Source organism: Salmo trutta, chromosome 30, assembly GCF_901001165.1.
Source record: "Salmo trutta chromosome 30, fSalTru1.1, whole genome shotgun sequence".
NCBI lineage: Eukaryota > Metazoa > Chordata > Actinopteri > Salmoniformes > Salmonidae > Salmo > Salmo trutta.
The window spans coordinates 14,968,594-14,994,107 of NC_042986.1; the positions used below are offsets into that span (position 1 = coordinate 14,968,594).

At 43.7% G+C, this 25,514-nt stretch overlaps 2 protein-coding genes across 8 annotated transcripts in view; both read left to right on the forward strand.

The window, feature by feature from the left end:
* The window catches only part of magixb (MAGI family member, X-linked b), a 49,737-nt gene extending 36,190 nt beyond the window's left edge, over positions 1–13,547 (forward strand). The window contains exons 10-18 of one of the 2 annotated variants that reach the window (XM_029722962.1): positions 189–747; positions 853–916; positions 1,064–1,474; positions 10,421–10,621; positions 10,854–10,930; positions 11,106–11,252; positions 11,367–11,505; positions 12,686–12,773; positions 13,452–13,547. In XM_029722962.1, coding sequence (XP_029578822.1) covers positions 189–747; positions 853–916; positions 1,064–1,474; positions 10,421–10,621; positions 10,854–10,930; positions 11,106–11,252; positions 11,367–11,505; positions 12,686–12,773; positions 13,452–13,458 — 1,693 coding nt within the window. In that variant the 3' untranslated portion in view covers positions 13,459–13,547. The other variant, XM_029722961.1, reaches the window with a different exon arrangement.
* A 5,289-nt stretch (positions 13,548–18,836) lies between these two features.
* The window catches only part of LOC115168076 (IQ motif and SEC7 domain-containing protein 2), a 51,319-nt gene continuing 44,641 nt past the window's right edge, over positions 18,837–25,514 (forward strand). For 2 of the 6 annotated variants that reach the window (XM_029722966.1, XM_029722967.1), the window contains exon 1: positions 18,838–20,862. In XM_029722966.1, the coding sequence (XP_029578826.1) occupies positions 20,381–20,862 (482 nt within the window). In that variant the 5' untranslated portion in view covers positions 18,838–20,380. Of the gene's footprint in view, positions 20,863–25,514 lie in introns of all 6 variants that reach the window. The other 4 variants (XM_029722964.1, XM_029722965.1, XM_029722963.1 and 1 more) reach the window with 4 other exon arrangements.

Consider the following 25,514-nt stretch of genomic DNA (forward strand, 5'->3'; position numbering starts at 1 on the left):
ACACACACACACACACACACACACACACTCACTCTCACACACTCACACACTCACTCACACACTCACACTCACACTCACACACTCACACACTCACACTCACACACTCACACACAAACAATGTAATTTAGAGATCATTTACTCTCATAGAGAACCCTGACTATCTTTCTTTCTCTTTTCATTCTCTGCAGGGCATTCATGATCCGTAACCACAACAATAACTCCCTCTCTACCCCCCCTCAGCCCCTGCGCTACAGAACCTCTAAGAGTGACCTGTCTGAGAGCGCCCTGTCCACCTCCTCCACCCTCCCTGTGTCCAGACTGCCTCTGCCCCAGTCAGAGACACCCCGTCTCTCGTCCTCCCCTGGCGGAGGGGCGTACTCCCGCCTCATCAGGCCCCAGGCCTCCCTGCTGAGACCCCCTCCCACCCCTGACAGCCCTCACCTCAGCTTCAATGGCTTCCATGGCAATACCAGCGGCAGCGGCAGCCCCATAAGCATCTCGTCTCCCGGGGTGATGAGCCTGGTCAGTGGCTTTGGGGTGGGAGGTGGAGGGGAGCTGGTGCCAGTGGCCCTGGCTCAGTGTGAGGGTAGAGGGGGAATGGGTTTCAGTGTGACGGCCGGGGGACAAGGGGGCAGGCTGGCCCTTGTCAAGAGGGTCTGGGACAGGAGGCAGTGCTCCTCCCTACAGCCAGGGGACGCCATCATGAAGATCAACGGAGCAGACGTCCAGAGTCTCAGCTTTGCACAGGTACTGAGGAGGGAAAAGAGCAGAGAAAGAAGATAAGGAAAGAGACGGAGAATAAGTATAGGGACATTTAGATCAGAGATAATAAAGTGATGCTTTTCCATCCAGGTACAACAGGTTCTCCAGGAACACACCAAACAAGGAGAAGTAGTCTTATTGGTTCACAGAAGAGGTAAGAACATGAGCTAGTTTCCTGCAAACTTGTTCTCAAGAGTTTTATTTTATTTATGACTATATTCTCAGCCCAAGTGATGAATAGAGACTCAAAACATTTCTCAAGAATTCCTTTGTCTTTAGTGACGTTATTTCTCTTCTTCAGGTTCACACCGTTCTTCCATCTCCCCCAACTCTATGCAAAGAGTCCCCTCACCACTCCTCTGCCCCCATCCTCCACCCGTGGCGTCAGACAACAATCCTTCACCCCCTGCGGACGTCCTGATCCTACCCCGTCCCTCCTCCACCCCTCCTCCCCCGACCATGGTGCGCTCCTCTCTGGTCCAAAGCACCAGTTTCCTGGAGTCAGTCCCAGTCACCCTCACCATGGAACCCAAAGACTGGCTGAACGAGGGCATGGAGGATGAGGGGGACAGGGAGGTGGTGATCCCAGGACCAGGGCAGAAGGGAGGGGGACGGAACCGTGTGCCCCGGGGGTTTGATGTGGAGTTGAGGAGGAAGCCAGGAGAGGGGTTTGGATTTGTCATCGCTTCAGAGGATGTAGAGAACAGGAAAGGTGAGAACTGATTGATTTGTAGCAGAGCACTTGCCACGTTACCTCTTCTAATTGGTTGGATTGATGACTTACACTTTTCCCAATTTCCCCCCTCTCTTGAATGGTTAGGTATTGTAATGGAGTTACTGCAGAAAATAGGAAGCATACTTTTTAAGACCAAATCCCTTATCGTGTCCCTTAACAAATGTCATCGCCAAGTGAAAAGATGGCCTTCAGCGTGAAGAGAAAAGCTTCCCAATTGGCCGTACTGTTCTGTAGGATGTTGAATATATTATGATGGCTGCATGACAGTCACTGAGGCATGATGTTGAGTCATAGGTCTCTGTCACGTAAAGACAGACCTCCCCACCCCCAGTAGTCCCATGATGACATCATCCTGCTCGTTATGTATTTAGTATTTTGAACAGCACTACAGAGACTATGGAGTCAGAAAACACAGTAACAGTCCAATGACAGCATTTAATGCACTACGTGTATCATCATTATGCTAAAGCTGGGGTGTTGTGCTGCTTAATTCCTTGTGTGTGCGCACGTGTGTGTGTGTGTGTGTGTGTGTGTGTGTGTGTGTGTGTGTGTGTGTGTGTGTGTGCTTATCTGTATCAAGGTGTTATGTTGTTGTTATAGGGTGTAATATTTTGTGTGGTGGTGCCCAAGTGTGCAAGTGCATTTGATTAATATTTGTTAGTGTGTGTGTGTGTATGGGTATCGCATGTGAACTCGCTGCACCTCATGAAAATCAATGGAATCGATAGTGAGATTATCCAGCGTGAAGCCCCATGCCACAGGGCTATTAGGAGCTAAGCCACATAGGGTTTTATATGTGTCAGTGCTCTTATCTAAATCAGCCTGTCAGCTCCATTTGCCTCCCACAGAATAACCTTCTGATATAACACACTGCTTTACACTCATAGTCTTAATGCTATTGTAACCCTACACAGTACACTGCATCTCTATCCCATTTAGTTAACAGCACAGGGATTCTTGAAAGTTAGATCAATCCTTGTCCGGCAGGGACATTTATTTTTATAGTTAACCATTTTTGATTTTGTTGCATTATTTAAGCTTACAAATTATATTTAGGGGAATTTGCTTTTGGAATTTTCAAAATATTTTCTATATTATTCATTTCCACGTCGGCTCTATGCCCGTAATTGCCCTTATCCGGAGCAAGGGATCCCAATTTCAAACCCTCCAAAAAAGTGTTTAAAATTCAACAACTGGCAGTAATGAACATGAAATGAAAAAGGATATTTGTAGTTTCTTGCAATAGCCCTCTCTGACTTTAAATAATATTTCTCTCAAAACTGTGATTTCTAAAAAATGTGTCTGGGGATTTGGTCAACTCAGTCAGATTTGTCTAAAATCCTAAATGAATCAGGAAGTAGCAGGGTCAGCGACACCACAGGGTCAGCGACACCACAGGGTCAGCGACGCCATCTTCATGTCTTCATTACATGTAGTGCAACAAGACCACTCATGGTCTGGAAAGTTCTCTACTTTTGATAGATTTAAAGAAATAATATTGAAATCACCATGGTCACAACCATAAACTGTCAACTCCATCTGCCTGATAGATTAAGATAAGATATGAATTTTGGTTCAAATATGTTTATTTTAATTAGGTTTTAGAGTCATGAAGCAACTGATGAAAAATTCAATTGCTACTTTGTATACCACTTGAATGAAGAAGACAAATAACATCAACTCTGTCAGAATTTTGTCTAACATCAACTCCGTCAGGTTGTTGAAAGCTCTGATAGAATGGTGATGTTTTAACTGGGGATTTTCAAGTGAATCATTTTCTATATTTTACAAATGTTTAAATTTAACTTTTATTTTTAGAGGCAAAAATACGTCTGTTTTAAGTATTTGTTGTCAACTTGTCAGTGGCTTGTCAACTCCCGTAAGATACATTTTTGTTGTTGTCAATATTCAGAAAAAATATTTGAATCACTGTTCTGCAACATATGCTTAAACTATTGACGTGTTTGATGAGTTAGATCTGATCTAATGTTTGCTTTATAAATGTTGTTTCATGTTCTGAATCTAGAAAACATGCCAAAATGCTAACGACATTTGCCCTGGAACATTATATAGCGCTATAAAATAAAACGTTTGAAGATTTGTATTGCATATTCGACGCGTACGAACACAACACTATGTCCTCAATGCGAGCAGTTTATTTCTGGATGCAGTGTTCAGACAGTCAACAGAAGTAGCAACAACAAAATTTGAGGGCCGCCGCCGGTTAACTTTCCTGTTGGGTAAAAATCACATTTTAGAACAATGAGCGCTTTCTGACATCACGTTCATAAAAGACTCACGCTGGTGGAACCGTTAGAGAAATTTGGAACGCACGCTGTAAAAAGGAAATGCCTTTTATCTTGTCTGACAGAGTTGACATAAATCCAGTACTTTGCATTTTCTGAAAATATGAAATCATTATTAGGTTGTTCCTTTACATGGTGTGATAGCTGATACTTTGGTCTATCAAAATATATATTTCAAATGTTGTTAATATTAAGACAAATGTTTGTGAGAAAAAAGTAGATTGTCTCGTCTTTCAAGAATCTCTGAGCACAATGAAGCTAGTTTGTGTAATCATTCTGGCTGTGAAGGGGAAACATCCCACCTGATTAGCTATTAGCTAGAGGGCACTAATTATATAGCGTAAAACGTCAATTAAATGGCGAGTCTCAAATAGCCACCTGATCCTTTTAATAGCCAGGCAACAGCACACATTTCAGCAAATAAATGCCTGTTTCAAGTAAACACCAGGTGTAAATTAAATGTTTACAAGGTTACCATGAATTGTTTACAAGGTTTACCGTTTGCTTTGTTCCATAAAATAATTCAGTAATGGCTCGTAGAAATGATGGCAATCGTCCTTTTTTATCGGCAGTAAGAAACTGCTAACAGCTGAGAACTGCTGCTAGCTAACTTGCAAGCACAACAAATCAACAACTTAGGTTATTATAATCAGGTGTCCTGGATGAGGATTGGAGTGAAAACCTACAGGACGGTAGCCCCCCGAGGAACAGGACGGTAGCCCCCCGAGGAACAGGACGGTAGCCCCCCGAGGAACAGGACGGTAGCCCCCCGAGGAACAGGGTTGGAGAGCCCTGGTGTAGATGATAACACAGTATACTATCCATTCCATGTGATTCATTATCTCACTGGTCTGTCCTCTCTTTGTATTTGCCTATCTGACCATTCAACTCTAATGCAGTTCAATTTTCTTTATGGGCAAAGCTACCATACATTAATGTTGTCGTAGCAGGATTAAGGTTGTAGGTCTTTCGTTTTCTCGCCTCGGACAGGACAAAGGCTGTCTCTCGCTCCATTATCTTCTCTCTCACCCACATTTCACCCCTGTCTTATCTCAATAACTCTTCTCTCCCTCTCCATCCCTCCCTCTCTCTTTCTGTATCTCACTCCTCCCATCTATTATTTTCTATATACCTCACCTCACTCTCCCTCTCGTGAGCACCCGCCCCCTCTATCGCTTTCCACACCCATTCGCTCTGCAGTAAAAGGGTTCAGTCTGGTTTCTCTAAAGATTAAAGCTCTCTCTCCTCTCTCTCTCTCTCTCTCTCTCTCCCTTCCGCCCTCTCTCTGACTTCAGTGAGACGCTACGCTGAAGCTTTCCTCAGCAGAGCAACACCAGGGATATGTTTTAGTTCATTGTTTCCTATTGATCTCACTCCCATGCATTTGGATCTAAGCATCTCCTGGCTGTTTGAAGGGAATTCAGGATTTTCTTTGCGCTACGTATGTTATTCTAAGAGTCATGTTGGAAAGACTACAGTCTGCTTTGAAAACTGTCAAGGACTCCAAACGTAATTATGTTGCGTCGTTTACGTTTAATGCACTTAGCTTTGGATAGTGCTGGTATTTATATGTACGTGTTTTGGCTTTCTGGTTTCTGGCTGAATGCTGTCTGTCAAAGTTTGATGCTTTGCTTGAATTGTCACACTGTATGAGTGTGTGTGTGTGTGTGTGTGTGTGTGTGTGTGTGAGAGAGAGAATTTTGTTTAATTTAAATTAACATTACAGATTTGCACCAGATGCTGTCAATTAGTTCAACAGCTGCAATATGTTTCTCGTCTTTTGTTTCCTCGAGCACCATTGGCGTTTGAGTCATTCATGATATACTGTAAGCAGTAGCTTAAACAGTTGTTGTACTGTAATTGAGGATGTAATCCTACAAGTGGTTATAGTACTGGTAAAAGAATCAGTAGTAGTAACATTAGTAATTGCAACAGTAGTGGTAGTGTTAGCAGTTTAACAGTGGCAGCTTAGGTAGCAGCCAGCAGGTATGATAGTACAGTAGTACTGTAGTAATGGCAGTAGCAGGTTTAATAGTAACATCTGTTGACGTAGCTGCGTAGCAATCATGCTCGTTATCAGTTGTGCTAATAGCATTAGCAAGCATGTAACGTGCCCACTGCCTCTCCTGGCTTTAACACATTTCCTCTATATGCGGCCTGCGGTGCTGGAGGGATCTCTGCACTGCCTGATTGCCTGATGCATGGGAGCTGTAGAGGTACTGTTATCAGTACTGAGCGGTGATCAATGCAGCGCATCACAGTCACAGTCAGCCTGCTCTGCTACTGGGCATACTTTACTGCAGTGGGATTACTACTGACAGACAGGAGAACAAGGAGAGCCAGAGGAAGTGTGTGTGTGTGTGTGTGTGTGTGTGTGTGTGTGTGTGTGTGTGTGTGTGTGTGTGTGTGTGTGTGTGTGTGTGTGTGTGTGTGTGTGTGTGTGTGTGTGTGCGCGCGCGCACGCATATTGCTGATGCATTATGCATGATAACACTATCTTATAAAACTCTGCTCTGATTTGACCTGATTGCAGTTTCATGCCTGGGTCACCCAGATTGTACTCAGATCTGGAGAGAGAACAGTCCTTTGACTAATTTAAAACAATGATTATCCGGATGTGATCCCCCGCACACCACATCTGCCTGACTATCATAGTCTGGGATTACACTCTTGTTGATTGTACAATAACAACGGGACAGATCAGGAAGTACTTAGTGTATGGTTTTCATACTAAGACTAGGAGGAGGGAAGGGGAGAGAGTGTGGCATCTCTGATGCATGGGTATCTGTCTCTGGGTGTTGATGTTGTCTGATTGGTTATATAATGACGATGGCAACACAGGACAGCCAGCTGTCACCACCCACAGCCCAGTACACCTAGGAGAAGAAGAGAGAGAGAGGAGGGAAGGCGGTTGACAGATGGTCCTGTAAGAAGCTTTTCAAATCAAATCAAATTCTATAGGTCACATCCACATATTTAGCAGATGTTATTGCGGGTGTAGCGAAATGCTTGTCCTTCTAGTTCCCACAGTGCAGTAAAATCGAACAATTCACAACAATACACACAAATCTAAAGTAAAAGAATCGAGTTAAGAAATATGTAAATATTAGGATGAGCAATGTCAGAGTGGCATTGACTAAAATACAGTATAAACATATGAGATGAGTAAAGTAGTATGTAAACATTATTAAAGTGACTATTGTTCCATTGTTAAAGTGACCAGTGATTCCATGTCTATGTACAGTTGAAGTCGGAAGTTTACATACACTTAGGTTGGAGTCATTAAAACTCGTTTTTCAACCACTCCACAAATTTCTTGTTAACAAACTATAGTTTTGGCAAGTCAGTTAGGACATCTACTTTGTGCATGACACAAGTCATTTTTCCAACAGTTGTTTACAGACAGATTATTTCACTTATAATTCACTGTATCACAATTCCAGAAGTTTACATACACTAAATTGACCGTGCCTTTAAACAGCTTGGAAAATTACAGAAAATAATGTCATGGCTTTAGAAGCTTCTGATAGGCTAATTGACATCATTTGAGTCAATTGGAGGTGTACCTGTGGATGTATTTCAAGGCCTACCTTCAAACTCAGTGACTCTTTGCTTGACATCATGGGAAAATCAAAAGGAATCAGCCAAGACCTCAGAAAAAGAATTGTAGACTTCCCCAAGTCTGGTTCATCCTTGGGTCTTCCAAATGAACAATGACCCCATGCATACTTTCAAAGTTGTGGCAAAATGGCTTAAGGACAACAAAGTCAAGGTATTGGAGTGGCCATCACAAAGCCCTGACCTCAATCCCATAGAAAATGTGTGGGCAGAACTGAAAAAGCGTGTGCCAGCAAGGAGGCCTACAAACCTGACTCAGTTACACCAGCTCTGTCAGGAGGAATGGGCCAAAATTCACCCAACTTATTGTGGGAAGCTTGTGGAAGGCTACCCAAAACTAATTGAGTTTATGTAAACTTCTGACCCACTGGGAATGTGATGAAAGAAATAAAAGCTGAAATAAATCATTTTCTCTACTATTATTCTGACATTTCACATTCTTAATATAAAATGGTGATCCTAACTGACCTAAGACAGGGAATTCTTACTAGGATTAAATGTCAGGAATTGTGAAAAACTGAGTTTAAGTGTATTTGGCTAAAGTGTATGTAAACTTCCGACTTCAACTGTATATAGGACAGCAGGGTTGAGTAACCGGGTGGTAGGCGGCTAGTGATGGCTATTTAACAGTCTGATGGCCTTGAGATAGAAGCTGTTTTTCAGTCTCTTGGTCCCAGCTTTGATGCACCTGTACTGACCTCACCTTCTGGATGATAGCGGGGTGAACAGGCCGTGGTTCGGGTGGTTGATGTCCTTGATGATATTTTTGGCCTTCCTGTGACATCGGGTGATGTAGGTGTCCTGGAGGTCAGGCAGTGTGCCCCTGGTGATGCATTGGGCAGACCGCACCGCCCTTTGGAGAGCCCTGCAGTTGCGGGAAGTGCAGTTGCCGTACCAGGCGGTGATACAGCCCGACAGGATGCTCTCAATTGTGCATCTCTAATGGTTTTTTAGGGTTTTAGGGGCCAAGCTGAATTTCTTTAGCCTCCTGAGGTTGAAGAGGCGCTGTTGCGCCTTCTTCACCACGCTGTCTGTGTGGGTGGACCTTTTCAGATCGTCGGTGATGTGTACGTCGAGGAACTTGAAGCTTTTCACCTTCTCTACTGTGGTCCCGTCGATGTTGATAGGGGTGTGCTCTCTCTGTTGTTTCCTGAAGTCCACGATCAGCTCCTTCATTTTGTTGACGTTGAGGGAGAGGTTATTTTCCTGGCATCTCACCTCCTCCCTGTAGGCTGTGTCGTCATTGTTGGTAATCAGGCCTACAACTGTTGTGTCGTCTGTAAACTTGATGATTGAGTTGGAGGCATGCGTAGCCATGCATTCATGGGTGAACAGGGAATACAGGAGGGGGCTGAGCATGCACCCCTGTGGGGCCCATGTGTTGAGGATCAGCGAAGTGGAGGTGTTGTTTCCTACCTTCACTACCTGGGGTCGGCCCGTCAGGAAGTTCAGGACCCAGTTGCACAGGGCAGGGTTAAAACCCAGGGCCTCCGAGCTTAATGATGAGTTTGGAGGGTACTATGGTGTTGAAGGCTGAGCTGTAGTCAATGAACAGCATTCTTACATAGGTATTCCTCTTGTCCAGATGGGATAGGGCAGTGTGCAGTGCGATGGCGATGCATCGTCTGTGGATCTATTGGGGCGGTAGGCAAATTGGAGTGAGTCTAGGCTGTCAGGTAAGATTCTTAACTAGCCTCTCAATATGATCCTTAACTAGTCTTTAAGCTGAGTTAGTTTAGGAGATTAATGAATGAAGCCAATGGGTTAATTTTCGTAATTTCAGTGAATTATTGCAACATACTTTTTAACGATATTGGTTCAGTTTTTAGGGTTGAGATTGCATTTTTCATGGAAACAGACATGACATTTTAGAACGGATTATCCATTTCCCATGTCAATCCTCAGTTATGATCTAACATTTTTTCAGAGAAGCACAAACACACACACACACACACACACACACACACACACACCATGGGCCACCTTAGCTGCAGTCTGTGTCTCTGATGTTGTGCATGACAGTGAGGGTGAGTCAATGCAGTGTGAGTGATGTTTTGTAAGCTGAGTTGAGGGAGGTGGGGCTTGGAAATGCTGGACAGTGTTCTTCTCACAGTCAGGGAAAATGTCAACCAAGCACAAACATCATAGACTGAATAAAGTGTGTGGTTTGGTGTGTGTGTGTGTGTGTGTGTGTATATGAAAGAGAGAGTGTATTTAAATAGGTCAGTATAGACCAGGTTACTGTCCTTTGCTAATTGTAGGCTAATTATGCAACCCATTTCTTGCCTACAGTTTAGAAAAGGACTGCAGTATTGGGATAGCGAAATGGACAGAGGGAATTATTACATTATGTATAGAGTTTATAAGAGTCAACCATTCTTTGCTTGTCTCTGGTACTAAAAAAGGTTGAAACACACACAGTTAGAAGACATGTCGTACTTGAAAATGTTGTCAAATGAATAAGGGCAAAAACTTGTCCTTGGCGTGTCAGGGGGATGGAGGGATAGGCTGATTGATGGGGAAATGAAGGAGGAGAGGAGACCTTTGGAGATGGGAAGAGGGAGAGTGTACAGACTAAGTGCAGTCATTTATTATATAGCCCTGCCAAAAACAGCATAGGCTTAATTACAGCTTGTTTTGAGGGATTCTGGCCCGAACCAGGATGATTTAGATCCCCTCTCTCTGTTCCCACGTGTCCCTTTTAGATGACCTCACTCAATAGCTCTTCACTCTAATTAGCAACCAATTCAAACAAAAATACAAGTATTGGTGAGAAGCAGGTTAGTGTCAATCTCTCTCTTCAAGTGTTAACGTTTCTACTGTATCTACAAGTTTCTACTGCAGCACTGTACTTCAACCAATGTTTTGGTGTCTGAGATTTGAGGAACATGTGCTCTTGTATGATCCTGTATGATACAGGTCTAATTAGGGGTTTATGAGATGGTGGAACTGTGGAACTTCACTATCTCTCTCTCTCGCTCTCGCGCTCTCTCTCCAGCCGCCTCCCTCCTCCCTCACCGGTTCGTGACGGTGCGTCGGGGCAGTCCTTCGGCGAGGAGCGGTCAGATCCGGCCTGGTGACCGGTTGGAGGCGGTCGATGGGCGTTCTGTGGTGACCCTACCCCACCGGGAGCTCGCCCATATCCTGCGCCGAGCTGGAAACACCCTACGCCTCACCATCATCCCCCGTCCTAGCACATGTGAGTACATAGAAACGCACCTGTATACACACACACACACACACACACACACACACACACACACACACAGCCTATACACTCACATTTAAGAAGAAAATAAACTCATCACCTCCCCATTGTAGTTCACACGGTCACTAAGACACTGTCAATGTTCTCTGTGTGTACATGCATCCAGTACCTGTTTGCTCTCTGTCTTCATTGGCATGCTAACCTCACCCCTCCTCTCTCTCAGACTCATCCAGCCTATCGGAGACCGCAGACTATGACCCCAATTACAGAAGCAGAAAAGGGCACAGGTCACGAACCAAGGTGAGGGCAGAGGCCATCCATCCATTATGTGTGTCTGTGTGAGTGTATAATGTCCTCGGGTCCGTGGCTCCTTTCCACAGAGACACTCGCTTTCACCGTTTCTCTGTCTGTGTATCTTTCTCTCCTCCGGAGACTGATATGCACCTCTCTCTCTCCCTCTCTGTTTCTTCTTTAGCATGACTCTAGGTATTACAGTGTGGATCTGGACCGCGGCCCAACAGGTTTTGGGTTCAGTCTGCGAGGGGGAAATGAGTACAACATGAGTCTGTACGTACTGGGACTGATGGAGGGAGGACCTGCCTCACGCAGCCACAAAATACAGGCGAGTGTATTGTTTTAGAATGCCGGACCAACCGAAGGTACCTCTTTACAGAAGCGTTGTCTAATGTTTCCCTGTAAAACTGTAAGTTACCTCAACTTGAGGACTGTGCTGTAGGTGAGTGACCAGTTGGTGGAGATCAACGGGGACAGCACAGCAGGGATGACCCACAGCTTGGCTGTAGAGCAGATACGCAGGGGAGGACACCGCATACACCTGGTGCTAAAGAAAGGCAACGGATACGTACCAGACTACGGTAAGATACAGAAAAGGACCGGGGGGGTAGAAGCACTGTAAAACCCCAGAGACACTCCTCCCACAGCACAAACTGTCACTCAGTTTCACTTGATTTTAACAGACTAGGTGGGATGACGACTGAGGATAAGGTGGCGGTAGACTAGAGAGAATCAGGACATTCAACTGAGCATAACCACTACAGAATCTACCTCAAACTTTCAAACTTCTGTTGTTTATCTCTCTTGGTTGTATTATATCTCTCTTGGTTGTATTATATCTCTCTTGGCTGTATTATATATCTCTTGGCTGTATTATATATCTCTTGGCTGTATTATATATCTCTTGGCTGTATTATATCTCTCTTGGGTGTATTATATATCTCTTGGGTGTATTATATCTCTCTTGGGTGTATTATATATCTCTTGGCTGTATTATATCTCTCTTGGGTGTATTATATATCTCTTGGGTGTATTATATCTCTCTTGGGTGTATTATATATCTCTTGGGTGTATTATATCTCTCTTGGGTGTATTATATATCTCTTGGGTGTATTATATCTCTCTTGGGTGTATTATATCTCTCTTGGGTGTATTATATCTCTTGGGTGTATTATATATCTCTTGGGTGTATTATATCTCTCTTGGGTGTATTATATCTCTCTTGGGTGTATTATATCTCTCTTGGGTGTATTATATCTCTCTTGGGTGTATTATATCTCTCTTGGGTGTATTATATCTCTCTTGGGTGTATTATATCTCTCTTGGGTGTATTATATCTCTCTTGGGTGTATTATATCTCTCTTGGGTGTATTATATCTCTCTTGGGTGTATTATATCTCTCTTGGGTGTATTATATCTCTCTTGGGTGTATTATATCTCTCTTGGGTGTATTATATCTCTCTTGGGTGTATTATATCTCTCTTGGGTGTATCACCTCTTTCGCGTCTACTGAATTACTAATAACGCTTTTCTTTTTTCTCATTTTGGGGCTTTCCTTCCTTTTATTATTTCTCTTATTTTCTTGTGATTCATTCTTTGAACCCTCCATCTCTCACCTTCTCTCTTACCTTCCCTCTTACCTCCCCACCACGTTTTCCTTTGCTCTCTCTTTATTTCCTGTCTTCTTTCCCTGTTTTCATTTTACTCCACATCTTTCTCTTCTTCTTTGCTCTTCCTCCGTTCCTCTTCTCTCCCCGTCAGTGGAGCTGTCCAGTCTGTCTCTATGTATGACCAACTCCAAGCTAGGCGAGCCTTGCTTCTATGTCATCGGCCGGACAGAGAATACGCGGTTGGTAATCGTTCCTGTTAGTCCTCCATTTATTTGTCTCCTTACATTCCTCTCCTCCTCAATCCCTATCTTGTCTCTACTGTTGTCTTTACTGTTGTCTTTAATGTCGTCTCTATTATGTATCTGCTGTTGTCTTTACTGTTGTCTCTACTGTTGTCATTGTTGAAAATACCTTTTGTGTACTGTGCGTTGAAACCCTCATTGTGAGACCATGATCATCCACATGTTGAAATGTTGAGACAGGGGTATAACTAATGACTCAAACCTCAGTTTTAACAAAAACAAATGGCCAGTTAAGTCAATGAGAACAATATCCCTTGGTTGAATTGATTCGTGTGCCACTAGAATCTTCTAAGTGTTGCTCAATGCAGAAGAGAGCTAGTGATCTCTGTGCTTCAACAATGCAGGAGACATTTGCATGAGAGCACACAACGTTGATATACTGTAATGGTTATAACGAAGGGTTACCTGGAGGTCAGGAAAGTAGCAGCTGTTGAGACAACACAATCTACACACATACACCTACAGTTTCTTACAAGGATTCCCTGTGAACTCTGGAGTTCCTCTACAGTGGTTATGTAACATCACCTGCTTCTCTAACTCTCCTCATTCTCTCCACCTGTTCAATGTGTTCTCTTTGTTCCCTACTTCCTGGGTTCCTCCCTGTGTGTTCATCAGGCCGTGAGCGCAGAGTCCCCTCCCCCTTCCTCCCGCTGCAGCACCCCGAGGAGCAGAGTGTGGCTGCAGTAGACCTGGCCCGCCGGGCGAGCCGCAGCTACAGGTCCAAGGTGAAGAAGCGGGGGAGGTCTTCGACAGGGAGAGAAAAGAAGAAGAAAGGAAGTAGGTCAGGGAGAGGCAGAAGCAGCAGCTCAGAGGGAGAGGAAGGAGCAGGGGAAGTTGGACACTGTCTTGATTCAGACCCTGGTCCTGAGAGACAGGAGGAGGAGGACAGTGAGACAGGAGGCAGCGGCCTGAGAGAGAGGACTCAGGTGAGAGGGAGGGATAGGAGGAGGAAGAACAGGAACAAGGGAGGCTCTCACAGTTTACCCAGAGATGCCCTGAGGAAACATAACAATGATAACATACACATAGAGGCAGAGAGGGGGAATGAGAGAGGGAGGGAGAGAGAGAGGAGGAGAGATAGAAAAAGGAAAAGCAAGAGTGAGGAGAGGGTCAGGAAGAGGGAGAACAACGGGAAAACAGAGGAAGAGGAGGAGGTGAAGGAAAGAGAGGAGAAGAAGGATGTGGAGGAAGAAGAGGTGGAAGAGGAGGAGGAAGATGAAGAGGAGGAAGATGCTTATCTCCCCATTACTAACAAAAGGCTGCCCAGGCCAAAGCAAGACTGGGAGGAAGAGTATGAGGAAGAGAGGGAGAGGAAAAGGAGAGAATGGGACATGGAAAGAGAAAGGGAGTTGGAGAGTGAGAGATTGAGGGACAGAGAGTGGGAGAGGGAGGATGGGAGGTTGAGGGAGATAAAGTGGGAGAGGAAGAGGATACATGATGAGGAGAGAGAAAGGTCTCAGTCCCTGAACAACCTGCTCTCCTTGGAGTCTCGCGTGGCCTCTCCACTACAGAGAGATCCCTTCTCCTTCCTAACTCCCTCCTCTGAGCTGGAGTATGCAGAGTCAGTAGCCAGCCACTCAGATGGCAGTGTGTATGCTGCCAGTGTCTCTGGCCTCTCGCTGGCCCTCACAGAGGGGTCTGTTCTGGGGACCCCGGCCCTGCTGCTCCCAGGCCCCTGGCTCAAACCCAGCCAACAGAGGATCACTGAGGTCATACAGGAGAACAGGCTTGCAGGAGAACAGAGAAAAAGAGGGAGAGGAAGGGGAAGAGGAGTCATGGAAGAATCAGGAATATAGATAGCAAAGCAAAAGTATACATGCTGTTAGAGGAAACCGTTATTATATCAAGAGTTCATGATCAAGAAGAGTACCAAACTGTATCCCCTCTCACATACCGGTATATGCTTGCTTTTTAAGACTATACTCAACACAGTTTGTTTTATTGTGATGCTTTTGATATGTCATATTATTTAGTAATATTCTTTGTGCCTTTTGACAGCTGGTTTCTGACTGATGTTACTGTTGACAATGTTCATTTGTAAATATTTTAAGATGTTCCAGTGGAACAAAAATCAGTTTCTCTCTTCTCCTCTGTGGAAATCCTTTCTGTACACAGCACCTTTCTCTGCTCTCCTTCAGGAGTTGCAATACAATTGTCCTCCTGCAGTTTTTAGGAACTGGCATGGTCTTTCTCTCTGTAGTGATACATGCCACTGTACATAAGTATTGAAGTTTCAGTTCCCTTCCACTGGAGATAGAGAGACAGCATAATACCTCATGATACTGAGCAATAATATGCAACAATCCCAGGCTCCACTTTGTCCTGGGATTGTGAAGGGAAGGGGTGGTATTGTATAGTACCTGCAACTCCTACTGTCCATCCAACTGTTCTGACATAGATGCTGTTGTGTGTGTTCATTTGATTGTGATGACTTTCAGAGGACCGTGGCTTTGACAGCCAGTTTGTGCTGTGTGTGCAATCTATATACTGTCTAAATATTTGTATTAAATACATATCTAAATGCTATTGTATATACAATATTTAATGGAGCCCTGAATAGTATTGTTGGTTCTGTGAAATATAATAATACATATAAAAGATAAAGGCTACTGAAAACATTTTAATCAACATTATAGACTTGGGATTTCATGTTATTGAAATGAATGTTGTGATATTAGTTAAGTATCAGGGTAAACCCTTCTATCAAACAAATCTTACCAAAGTAACACAGCATGCATAAATATTTAAATTGTCAAAATGTTATTTCCTGGAAATAAGAACTGAGCCACTATTTATTCTACAGTAGTGCTGTGCCCTCTTCAATAGTGGTGGAGAGTTGACTCCAAAAGAGTTGATTCCTTGACCACAGAGTCAGAGTCGACTCTTAAAACCCCGGTAGGGTCATACCTAATCACGCCACTGATGCTGTGAGACATACGAGATGAGACAGGATGTATGTTACCTCCAGCAACAGTGTGTGTGGTGTCTCTCTTGTCGTGATGGTGTGTTTTGTCCTACATTTTATTTTATTTTGTATTTTTAATCCCAGCCCCCGTCCCCGCAGGAGGCCTTTTTCCTTTTAGTAGGCCGTCATTGTAAATAAGAATTTGTTCTTAACTGACTTGCCTTGTTAAATAAAGGTTAAAAAACAATAAAAATACTAGCTAGCTGCACAAGCAACCGTGGTTAACACTACTCCCTGGACCAGAGCTAGTGTTCACAGACAACACTGTGGTTAACACTACTCCCTGGACCAGAGCTAGTGTTCACAGACAACACGGCGTCAGCACACATAATCTGCAGCGAGATGCTTAAAAAAATCATAGAGTCGTTCAAAGAAATGTGCCATGGGAACTAGGCTGATGTTGGCTACTGGTTAAGCCTAGAATATTTTGGTTATTAGTGTCAAATGGCTCCATATGCATTGCTAATCAATCACCCAGTTCAGCGCACACACTCTGACATTGCAGCTGTAGCTAATTTGAGCTAATTTTGGAATGTTTTGTCAAATTGAAGTCAGAGTCGGGAAAGAGCCGACTCCAACCGCTCTGATAGCAGGAGTCGGAGTCGGATTCAACTCCCAAAATCCCGGAGTCGTTCACCACTACTCTTAAGTGCCACTTGCAGTTGCCTTGGTAACCAAACTCATACTGAACCATTAAGCTGGCTCATACTGTGTATGTGGCATTTGGATAATGAATGAGTAGTGGGTGTGTCGTTATAGTCCCCTGTCATGACTAAAATGATCAAATATCTACGTATTTTTCTTGTCTATTGATCTTCAGTAAAAACAGCCAATGGCTCCTAACATTGAGTTATCTGAATAAATAAAGGACAAGATATTAAATCAATCTGTCATTGCTTTGCCAAACAATTGGTAACTGGTAAGCCAGTTATGGGAGTTGGGGCCCAAATAGGATATTTTTGTACAGATGTATTTTTTAAATCCCCAGGTATTGAGATGTATAATCGATAAACCAATATATATATTAAGTTAAAGGACTGAAAACTAAATACAGGAAGACACATATTGCTTTCAATTGACATTCTATTCAAGACATTTGGAGATGGCGCTGTCTGCATTGAATTATCTGACCCACCGAAACAGTGTTGTGAGGGAAGCAACTGAGTATGTATAAATTAAGATGTCTAATTTTAGAGACAGTTTTTACATTCTTTTTCTCATGCCAATGGAAGAAAAAGCAGAGGTGTCACTTCACAACTGGCACAGCACGTCTCCAGTGTTAACCAGAACATGAATAAAGGATTACACATCAGCACATGACTACCAAACCAGTCCAGTTAAGCTCCATTTTTTATTGAGACTGTTGTTGTTACTGTTGTAACTTATGTTTTTGAATGCTTCTTCTTTTCATTTTCATAAAGAAGATAATAGCCAATAAATTGTTAACAAACTTAAAATAAACTGCTAATAAAATATTTATATTACTTTACATCATTTTCTCATCTATTTTGACAATACTTGTGTGAGTATGAGACGAGGTTCATTGAGAAGATGTTTTCTACTTAAAGCAGTAGATGGCAGTAAAATTTGGTACAGTGCGGAGGGTGAGGGTGGAAATGCATCTAAAAAAGTGTGTGTGTGTGTGTACGTGCGTGTGTTTTCATCCATCTTATCTTTGGTATCACTGGAGGGCAGTGCTTCAGAGCACATAAGAACCCTCTTCTCCTCTACCCTGTACTGAAGTTGACAGCCATCAAATCAACATCTCCAAAATCCCCACTGAGTCAGAGTTGAGACTCATAGAGGCTTACAAACAAACAAGAGATAAAAACAAGGAGCAGAAGAGAGCTGGAAAGGAAGATGGCATAGAGAGATACAGTATATGGGAGTGAAAAAGGAGAGAAATTGGAATGAGAGATGTATAGCAGGAGTGAAAGGGGGAGAGAGGTGGGGTCTGAATAGCTTCAGTGTTAGCATGGCAGATGGAGTATGTATGGGAATGTTTAGATGCGCCTGGAAAGAGAATGCATGAGAGGGAGAGGAGGAACAGGGCACACAGGGTGTGTGTGTGTGTGTGTGTGTGTGTGTGTGTGTGTGTGTGGCAGATGTATGAGTATCAGGAAAGGGCAAATGGCTGATCTTTTAGTAACACATGAATGATTTACCAAGCTCTGTGGAAGAGCAGGGATTTCACATCTCTCCATGTACTCTCTTATCTAATATCAGGCTTTTTACTATTAGTGTACAACAAATTGCCTCACCTTTAACACATGCACACCCACATGCATGCACTCTCTCTCTCTCCATCTGTCTTTCTCCCACATACACATACACACACAGTTATTGTGACATGAGCAATTACACAAAGACCTTTACAAACTTTGTACCGGAAAATGGCAGTTATTTAATCCTGTATTACAAAAAATATTGTGGCACAGAGGCCCTTTAGTGGACTATTTTGGCTATAGTCTGACGCTTCATTGAAGTAGTGAAGTGTCATTAGGCTTACTCTGACGAAAATGCACATAGGGAGCCATGAGAGGAGGCAATAGCCTATTACCAATAGTGACATATTACTGTAGGCCTATGCTGGTAATGACTAGGTTCTCCTCAGCATAGCGGTTTGCAATTAAAGTTATTGATAGCGCAGAAAGCCAGCGCCCTCTGGATTTTCTCCAGCTGAGTCAAGTGCGAAATGAATCGGCTTTAGGAAATTACTTTAACTTCCCTTCACTGTGGAGATTTTGGGGAATGTTTACAAAGAATTAGACTTACATCAAACCAGTAATCTATATAGCCATAATGCCTCAAAACCAATAAGAAAAACAGTTCAACAGTTGGAATTAAAGCCATTGATAAATGCATATCATATGCACATAACAATTTCGTTAAATTGATCATTGCAGACCATATTTCAATCAAAACGTTTTAGAAAAATATACATTTTAAGGTGCCGATGCTCTAGCCTACATTTGTCAATCGCCTATAATGTGCATCATACGTTGCGCGTCCGCACAAGAGCGCTCCTGAGCCCCACGCGCGCTCATAGCCTGCAGTTCACAGATTTGCCAGGAGTCCATCTCTTCGTATATCTGTACCACCACTGGTGTGACGTTACTGCGACTCTTACCATAGTGGATTACAGATGGGTAAAACATTGACAATCGTTTGATAAATGCACTTTATTTGTTTTAATCACATGGGATTTTAGAAAGTGCGCAGCGGACTGTTTTATTGGTTTTCCCTGAAACGTCGGGAACAGGACACAGGCAAGTGGAAACTCCTTATACAGATCAAGTATGTGTATTGAAGACATGTGGAGTATTTTACAGTTATATCATTTTTCAGCTAACAATTTTCGGAAAGAAATTGACCTGTCTAAAGATTTTTAAAAGACTCGAGTTCGAGTAGGCAACTCTTCGTCATGGACGCGTGAGGTGAAGCTACACGTTGCGGTGATCTACGAGGGGCACTCGGGCAAAATCTATAGCCTAAACCATCCTCTGGCTTTTGGATGGGGTCTGTACAGGGCAGGGGTGAATACTTGGACCTCTAACTATGACATGAATCAGTCTTCTAACGTCTTAATTTTGTCTTTTCCAAAGACACATCTAGTTATGGGGTGAAGAGGATGAGGTAGGGACTGCAGGGATAGTCTATGTGGGAGGGAACATGGAATGTTTTATATTATATAATCTTTGACAAAACTGCTTATTAGTGGGAGAACATAACAAGCCAATTTCCCTGACCCCTTTCCCCCTCCCCTCTTCATCGGGAAGACAGAACACTTTTTGTGATCATTGATCATTTTGGAGAGAATCAACCTGTTTTCAGACAAATTGGCTGTTGAAACGATAACACATCTTGACTGAAGTTGACAAGGAGAACACTGGGGTCTATGACAAGAGTCACTGGTGTGTATTATTGTTATTTCACTGATCTCGTATTACACAGTAACCCCCTCTGTCTGCCTCTCCATAGGAGAGAGGAATATTGAATTACCAAGATGGCTAATGTGCATTTATTGTTTCAGATTTCAACTATACCTCTCTGTCTCTTTTTTCTCTGCCTTGATCCATCTCTCTTTTTTATTGTTTGATTTTGGTTGATCATTTGGAATGACACCTGATGCCCAAGGTCCTGGATTTCTATCTTCCGTCATCCTTCATGATGCTGAATTTAAAGACACTAAGCCTTCAGCTAACCACACTCAGTTGTACCCCTTACTTGTTTTTCACCTTTGCACTCTTTTCTTTGTGAAGCCATCTTTTGTGGACGTAGAACAATTGCAACCAACCCCGTCTTGCTGTGAGATACTGTGATATGTCATCATTCGAGAAGCTGTCGACACACCGTTGTGTCCCTTGCCGTCTCTGAATCTCTGAAAGGCTTTTTGCGTAAAGTAGAAAGGGAAAAAAACAATCCACAAGTTAATTTTCCTCCAGCCCCCCTGTCCGTCCTCCCTCCCCTCTCCCCCCCCACTCATCAGGGCTGGTGGGGGGGTGGGATCTGGAGCTCCAGGGTCGTAACGGCGGAGGTGGTGGAACCCTGGAGCCTCCTTGTAGCAAGGCCTCCCATCATGGAGACCAGTCCAGAGAGCCCCAACCGGGCCGTGGAGTACCTCCTGGAGCTCAACAACATCATCGAGAGCCAGGCCAAGCTCATGGAGACCCAGCGGCGGCGCATCGAGGAGCTGGAAGGCCAGCTGGACCGAGTCAGCCAGGAGAACCAGGACCTGAGGCTGGAGAAACCCACTCCTCCACGAGCCCCGGAGCTCCCCGAACAGAACCATAGCAACACCAACCACAGAGCAGAGCAGCCCCTCTCCCTGCCCATCCACCCTGGCAGCAGTAGTGGAGGTAGTGGCAGCACCCCCAGCCCCATCACCGCCCCACCCCCTGCTGTGGTGGTGCCCCCTGCAGGGCCGAGCCGGGAGAGACGTGCCCACACCAGGCTGACCCGGGGCATGTCCTGTGGCTCGAACCCAGCTGAGAGGGAGCAGCGGGACAGATTGGACCACACAGACAGCTCTGACACCAACAGCTCCACCATCCGCAGAAAGTGAGTTCTGTTTCTCTTTTGTATAATTCCCATGTTTCCCCCCAGTGCATTCTTTCCACAACCCACTGAAGCATGGGTTCGTTGATGGATATGGTGTTATGATTTTATTCCCTGACTGAGTAAAACATTGTCACTAATTGTCACTGTTCCTTGATGGTAGTCTCTCAGCATCAGCTGGATGTTCCCAACATGCCCAAATTATTCATGCCCAATGTGTCCCCTGTGGCGGATTTGACTTAATCTGGCTTAAAAGGAGTTGGCATACTGTTCATTTAATTGTGATCAGACAAACAAACAGCTCTGCTACAGTTATATAACTCCTCTGTCTACCTCAGGGAGTGACATCACCACTGAGTAAAAGTGAAGGGATATTTGCATCCAGATCACATTAGTTTGAAGGGAAGTGATGTGCTCACTGTAACCACACTGTCTCAAATAGGTGTAGTTGTGTTCAAGGCGTGAGTGTGTGACACACCGAGGACTACAGGATGATTAGATATTGATGAAGATGCTTGGAGCTTTGCTTTATGGATCCTGTGTGTACTTAGGGGGTTAGGGTTTCATTTTACACAGGCTGACCGTTACTGGAATACCTTCTAAGTTTTAGTTCAGCGAGAGCAGAGTATAGTCACTGCATTGTGTGTTCTGTTCAACGCAGTGACTTGCGTGTTTGTGTGTGTTCCTCTTTCTGTGGGAGTTCCATTTTATGAGTGTGCTGATTTTGTTAGCGGGGTTGTGAGATCTGTGTGAAGGAGTGATTCTTTGATGCTTTATGTGTAGGAGTGGGATGTGTAATGTGCAGAGGAAGACAGTGTGTAGTGTGTGTGTGTGTGTGTGTGTGTGTGTGTGTGTGTGTGTGTGTGTGTGTGTGTGTGTGTGTAGAAACCATATGAAATGATTATGCTTTGCTCCGTGCCTTTGTCCTTCAAAATCATCAAAATATAGCTTGACGCCCACGTCTGCTCAGAAATGCACTTTCCTTTAGGTTCGTTTCTGAGTGAGAGGTCATGCCTTATTGGCCATGAATCTTTAGCTAGAGGTCAAGCTAAAGTGAAGGTCTGGAACACACTTCTGTGGCAAACAATATAATCCTCTTTTCAGTTTTACTTCCACACACAGATAATAATATTTGGTCTAATATGTTCAGGTACTAGGCGTATTATCTAAGCTGTTTGGGTGGAGGCAGATCCCTGTAAAAATACTATTGTATACTAATATATGACCATTTGTAGCAAGTTTTTTTTTTTTACAGTATGTGTTATGAAGGCATAATAACATCACCAAATCATATTAATCCTATCATATTATTTCTCATTTTGGTGGACTACGACTTAATTCCCTCCTTTTGACTTCATCTTCATTTATTTGTTCTCATTAATTGGTTCTCAGTCTCTCATCAGATTGATTCAGACTCTTGACTAGACAAAATCCCCTATTGATAGAAACACATATTAGTTATTTATGTGGGTGTTAAACACACTGATGAATTGCAAATGTAGGACAGTTTGCAGATTCAACCCCTGTTAATGGTAGTGCTTGTGACACATTAGCTCTCTAGTTTAGGTTTTAAGCTAATAGCTGTTGTTCTTCAATTTAAGTACCACATTCAATACATGTAGTATACTTAGCTTGGTTGTTAAAGGAATTGCTACTGCTCTTCAAGTGCCACATTTACAGTAATATGGAGTAGTGGTTTATTTTAGGTTATCCTGGGTTGGTTTCTTCTCTGCCCTGACCTTGTCCTCAAACCCTTACCCAACTCACACCGTTCAGCTCATTACCCAACTCACACCGTTCAGCTCATTACCCAACTCACACCGTTCAGCTCATTACCCAACTCACACCGTTCAGCTCATTACCCAACTCACACCGTTCAGCTCATTACCCAACTCACACCGTTCAGCTCATTCTCAGGCCACTGGTGAGGCCTGTCATCTGTCAACAACAACCCACTAATATACACAATATTTACAACATCCATGTTTAGGTCACCCTCAGCCATCTAAATATGGTTCAGATCAAAGAGAGAGAGAGAGACAGAGGGAGGAGGGATATAGAGATGAAGGGAGGGAGATAGAGAAGAGAGGATGGGAAAGAGAGAGAGAGCGACCCCGACTCAGCATGTTTCACTCTAAAAGGGAAACAGTGGAACACACACACTGGTTCACCATCTGTTATCAGGGAGGTAAAGAGAGATGGAGGAAGATAGAGGTAGCGAGCTAGAGAGATGGAGGAGGAGGGAGGGCAGGACAAAGGGGCTAGGTTTAGAGACTAGGTTTTTGTGGGCACTTAGTTTGTCTGTTGGAAGAAAATGTACTATCTCAACATTGCCCCTGTGACTGTCCGGTCCTCGTGCTCTGATTTCTAGGGCTGTGATGTTCAGTAGAATGGCCTGATTTAAAGGATGATAAACTATGTCCCTTCTGCTTCTGAACCACAGTAACAACAACACAAACTAGCCCATCTCTTCTTCCAGCAGCACAGCGGTGTATCCCAAACAGCTGTCCCATATTCCATTCCCTCTGCATCCACTAATGGGAAGATGAACAGTGAGAGTTGCAGGCCTTCGGGCATAGCCACGGGAAGTAAGGGTTCTGGGGGATACATTGAAATCATTTAGCAAAAATTAGGCTATACAAAACAATTTCCCCAAAAATTATATTTGTCCTGTCTGAAGAGACATAAATAAAATAATTCTAAATACTACACCAGAGAGCATCATTTAGCCACAGAGGATAGCTTCTCCAATAACATTTGTGGAGTAAGTTTTATCACAAACACTTACAGTCGGGGAGGCAGCAATTTGGGAAACACGCACTCCAACAGTGTGGCCATAGATATAATCCATAGAAGGATTTTGGAACCTCGAACCTTAGCACTTTGATTGTTAAACTTTGACTGAATATGTGGCGCCTGACAAGTGACTGGGAAGATGTTTTAGTTTATCGGACATTTGAGAAATTTACTGGCCATCCATAATGCACTGGGTGCGTAACCCATTGGGGTTTTTCCACCCACGCAGCCAGGGTCGTCAATAAACGAGGGATATAGACTAAATGAGCCACATTTACATGTCCTTACAAACAGACTATAACAAATTACAAAAACACTGTTCGTTGTGTTTGGATGTGTATCATATGTGTCACGTTGGTATAAAGAGTTGGGAGACGTTTTTTTTATTGACCCAAATTAAAGCGTGCCATGTGAAGGTACAGGGACGAAGACCAAACAAACACGTATACAAAACACAGGGTTAAACCCAAACAAAAGAGCGAGGAGTACCTCGAATACATACACGGATTGAGACACGAAAACACAGCACAGGTACTCACACGACCAACGGACATTGTAACAATAATCGACAGCTCAATGGAGAACCAAAGAGCACATTTATACAAATCGATCAGTGGGAAATAGGAACCAGGTGTGCGTAATTTGACAGTTCCGGAGGGATCCGTGACAGTACCCCCCTCTGACACACTGCACTAGCAGCGCAACAACGCCAGCCTTGAGGACGATCACAGGAACGCAGTGCGGGTCGATCAGGACCCGATGCAGCTGCCGAAGTTGCGTCGTCGTCAGACGGACCAGTAGCAGTGGCCTCGGACAGACCAGTTGTGGCGGCGTTGGACGGGCCAGTTGTAGCTCCTGAATTTCAGGCGGCACAGGATGGACCAGTCGCAGCGTCATCGGACGGGCCATTCCCGCTGTCTCCCTTAATGGTCGATTATTGTGTCACGTTGGTATAAAGGGTCAGGAGACAGACGCAGGAATGCGTAATAGGGTTTTTTATTTACCCAAATTAAAGCGTGCCATGTGAAGGCACAGGGACGAAGACCAAACAAACACGTATACAAAATACAGGGTTAAACCCAAACAAAAGAGTGAGGAGTACCTCGAATACATACACGGGGTGAGACACGAAAACACAGCACAGGTACTCACACAACCAATGGACATTGTAACAATAATCGACAGCCCAGTGGAGAACCAAAGAGCACATTTATACAAATCAATCAGTGGGAAATAGGAACCAGGTGTGCGTAATTTGACAGTTCCGGAGGGATCCCTGACAATATGCAAAACTTGTTTGCCTTTTTTTGTATTGTTTTTTACTTTCCTAAAACAATAAATGTCCACCTCACGGTTCAGCTGTCAGAGATTTGAGCACTAAATGCATCAGGGCATTGCATGCATAGACCTATAGGCTTAGGTGTCCACTGTATGATATTAATATTAAACAAAGAAATATAAAGGAAGAGAAGCGTATGCCCCAGAGAGAGACAGAGAAATGCTACCGGTATGCTACGACACCAGCATGCATTTCTTTAACCTTGTCAGATAGGCTACTGCGTCTGCTATACAGATACAGGCGTACAGAAGAAGACAAATTTTACACTTTTCAATCAGAATATTTTTTATAAATATAATCATTATATTGTTAGATTCTGGGAGTAACTCTGGTAGGCCTTAAACATTCTTCCTCACCTCAAGTTCAACTGTCTGGAGTCAGGTGGAGTGCCGGTGCTCACTGCCTTCATATCATAGGCCTGCAGTATAATAGGCTAATAGCCACACCACACCAAAACTTCACAAAAGTTTCTAAACTTTATTAGGGGAGTATCAAAAGTAAGTCAAGTCATTGTTTATAG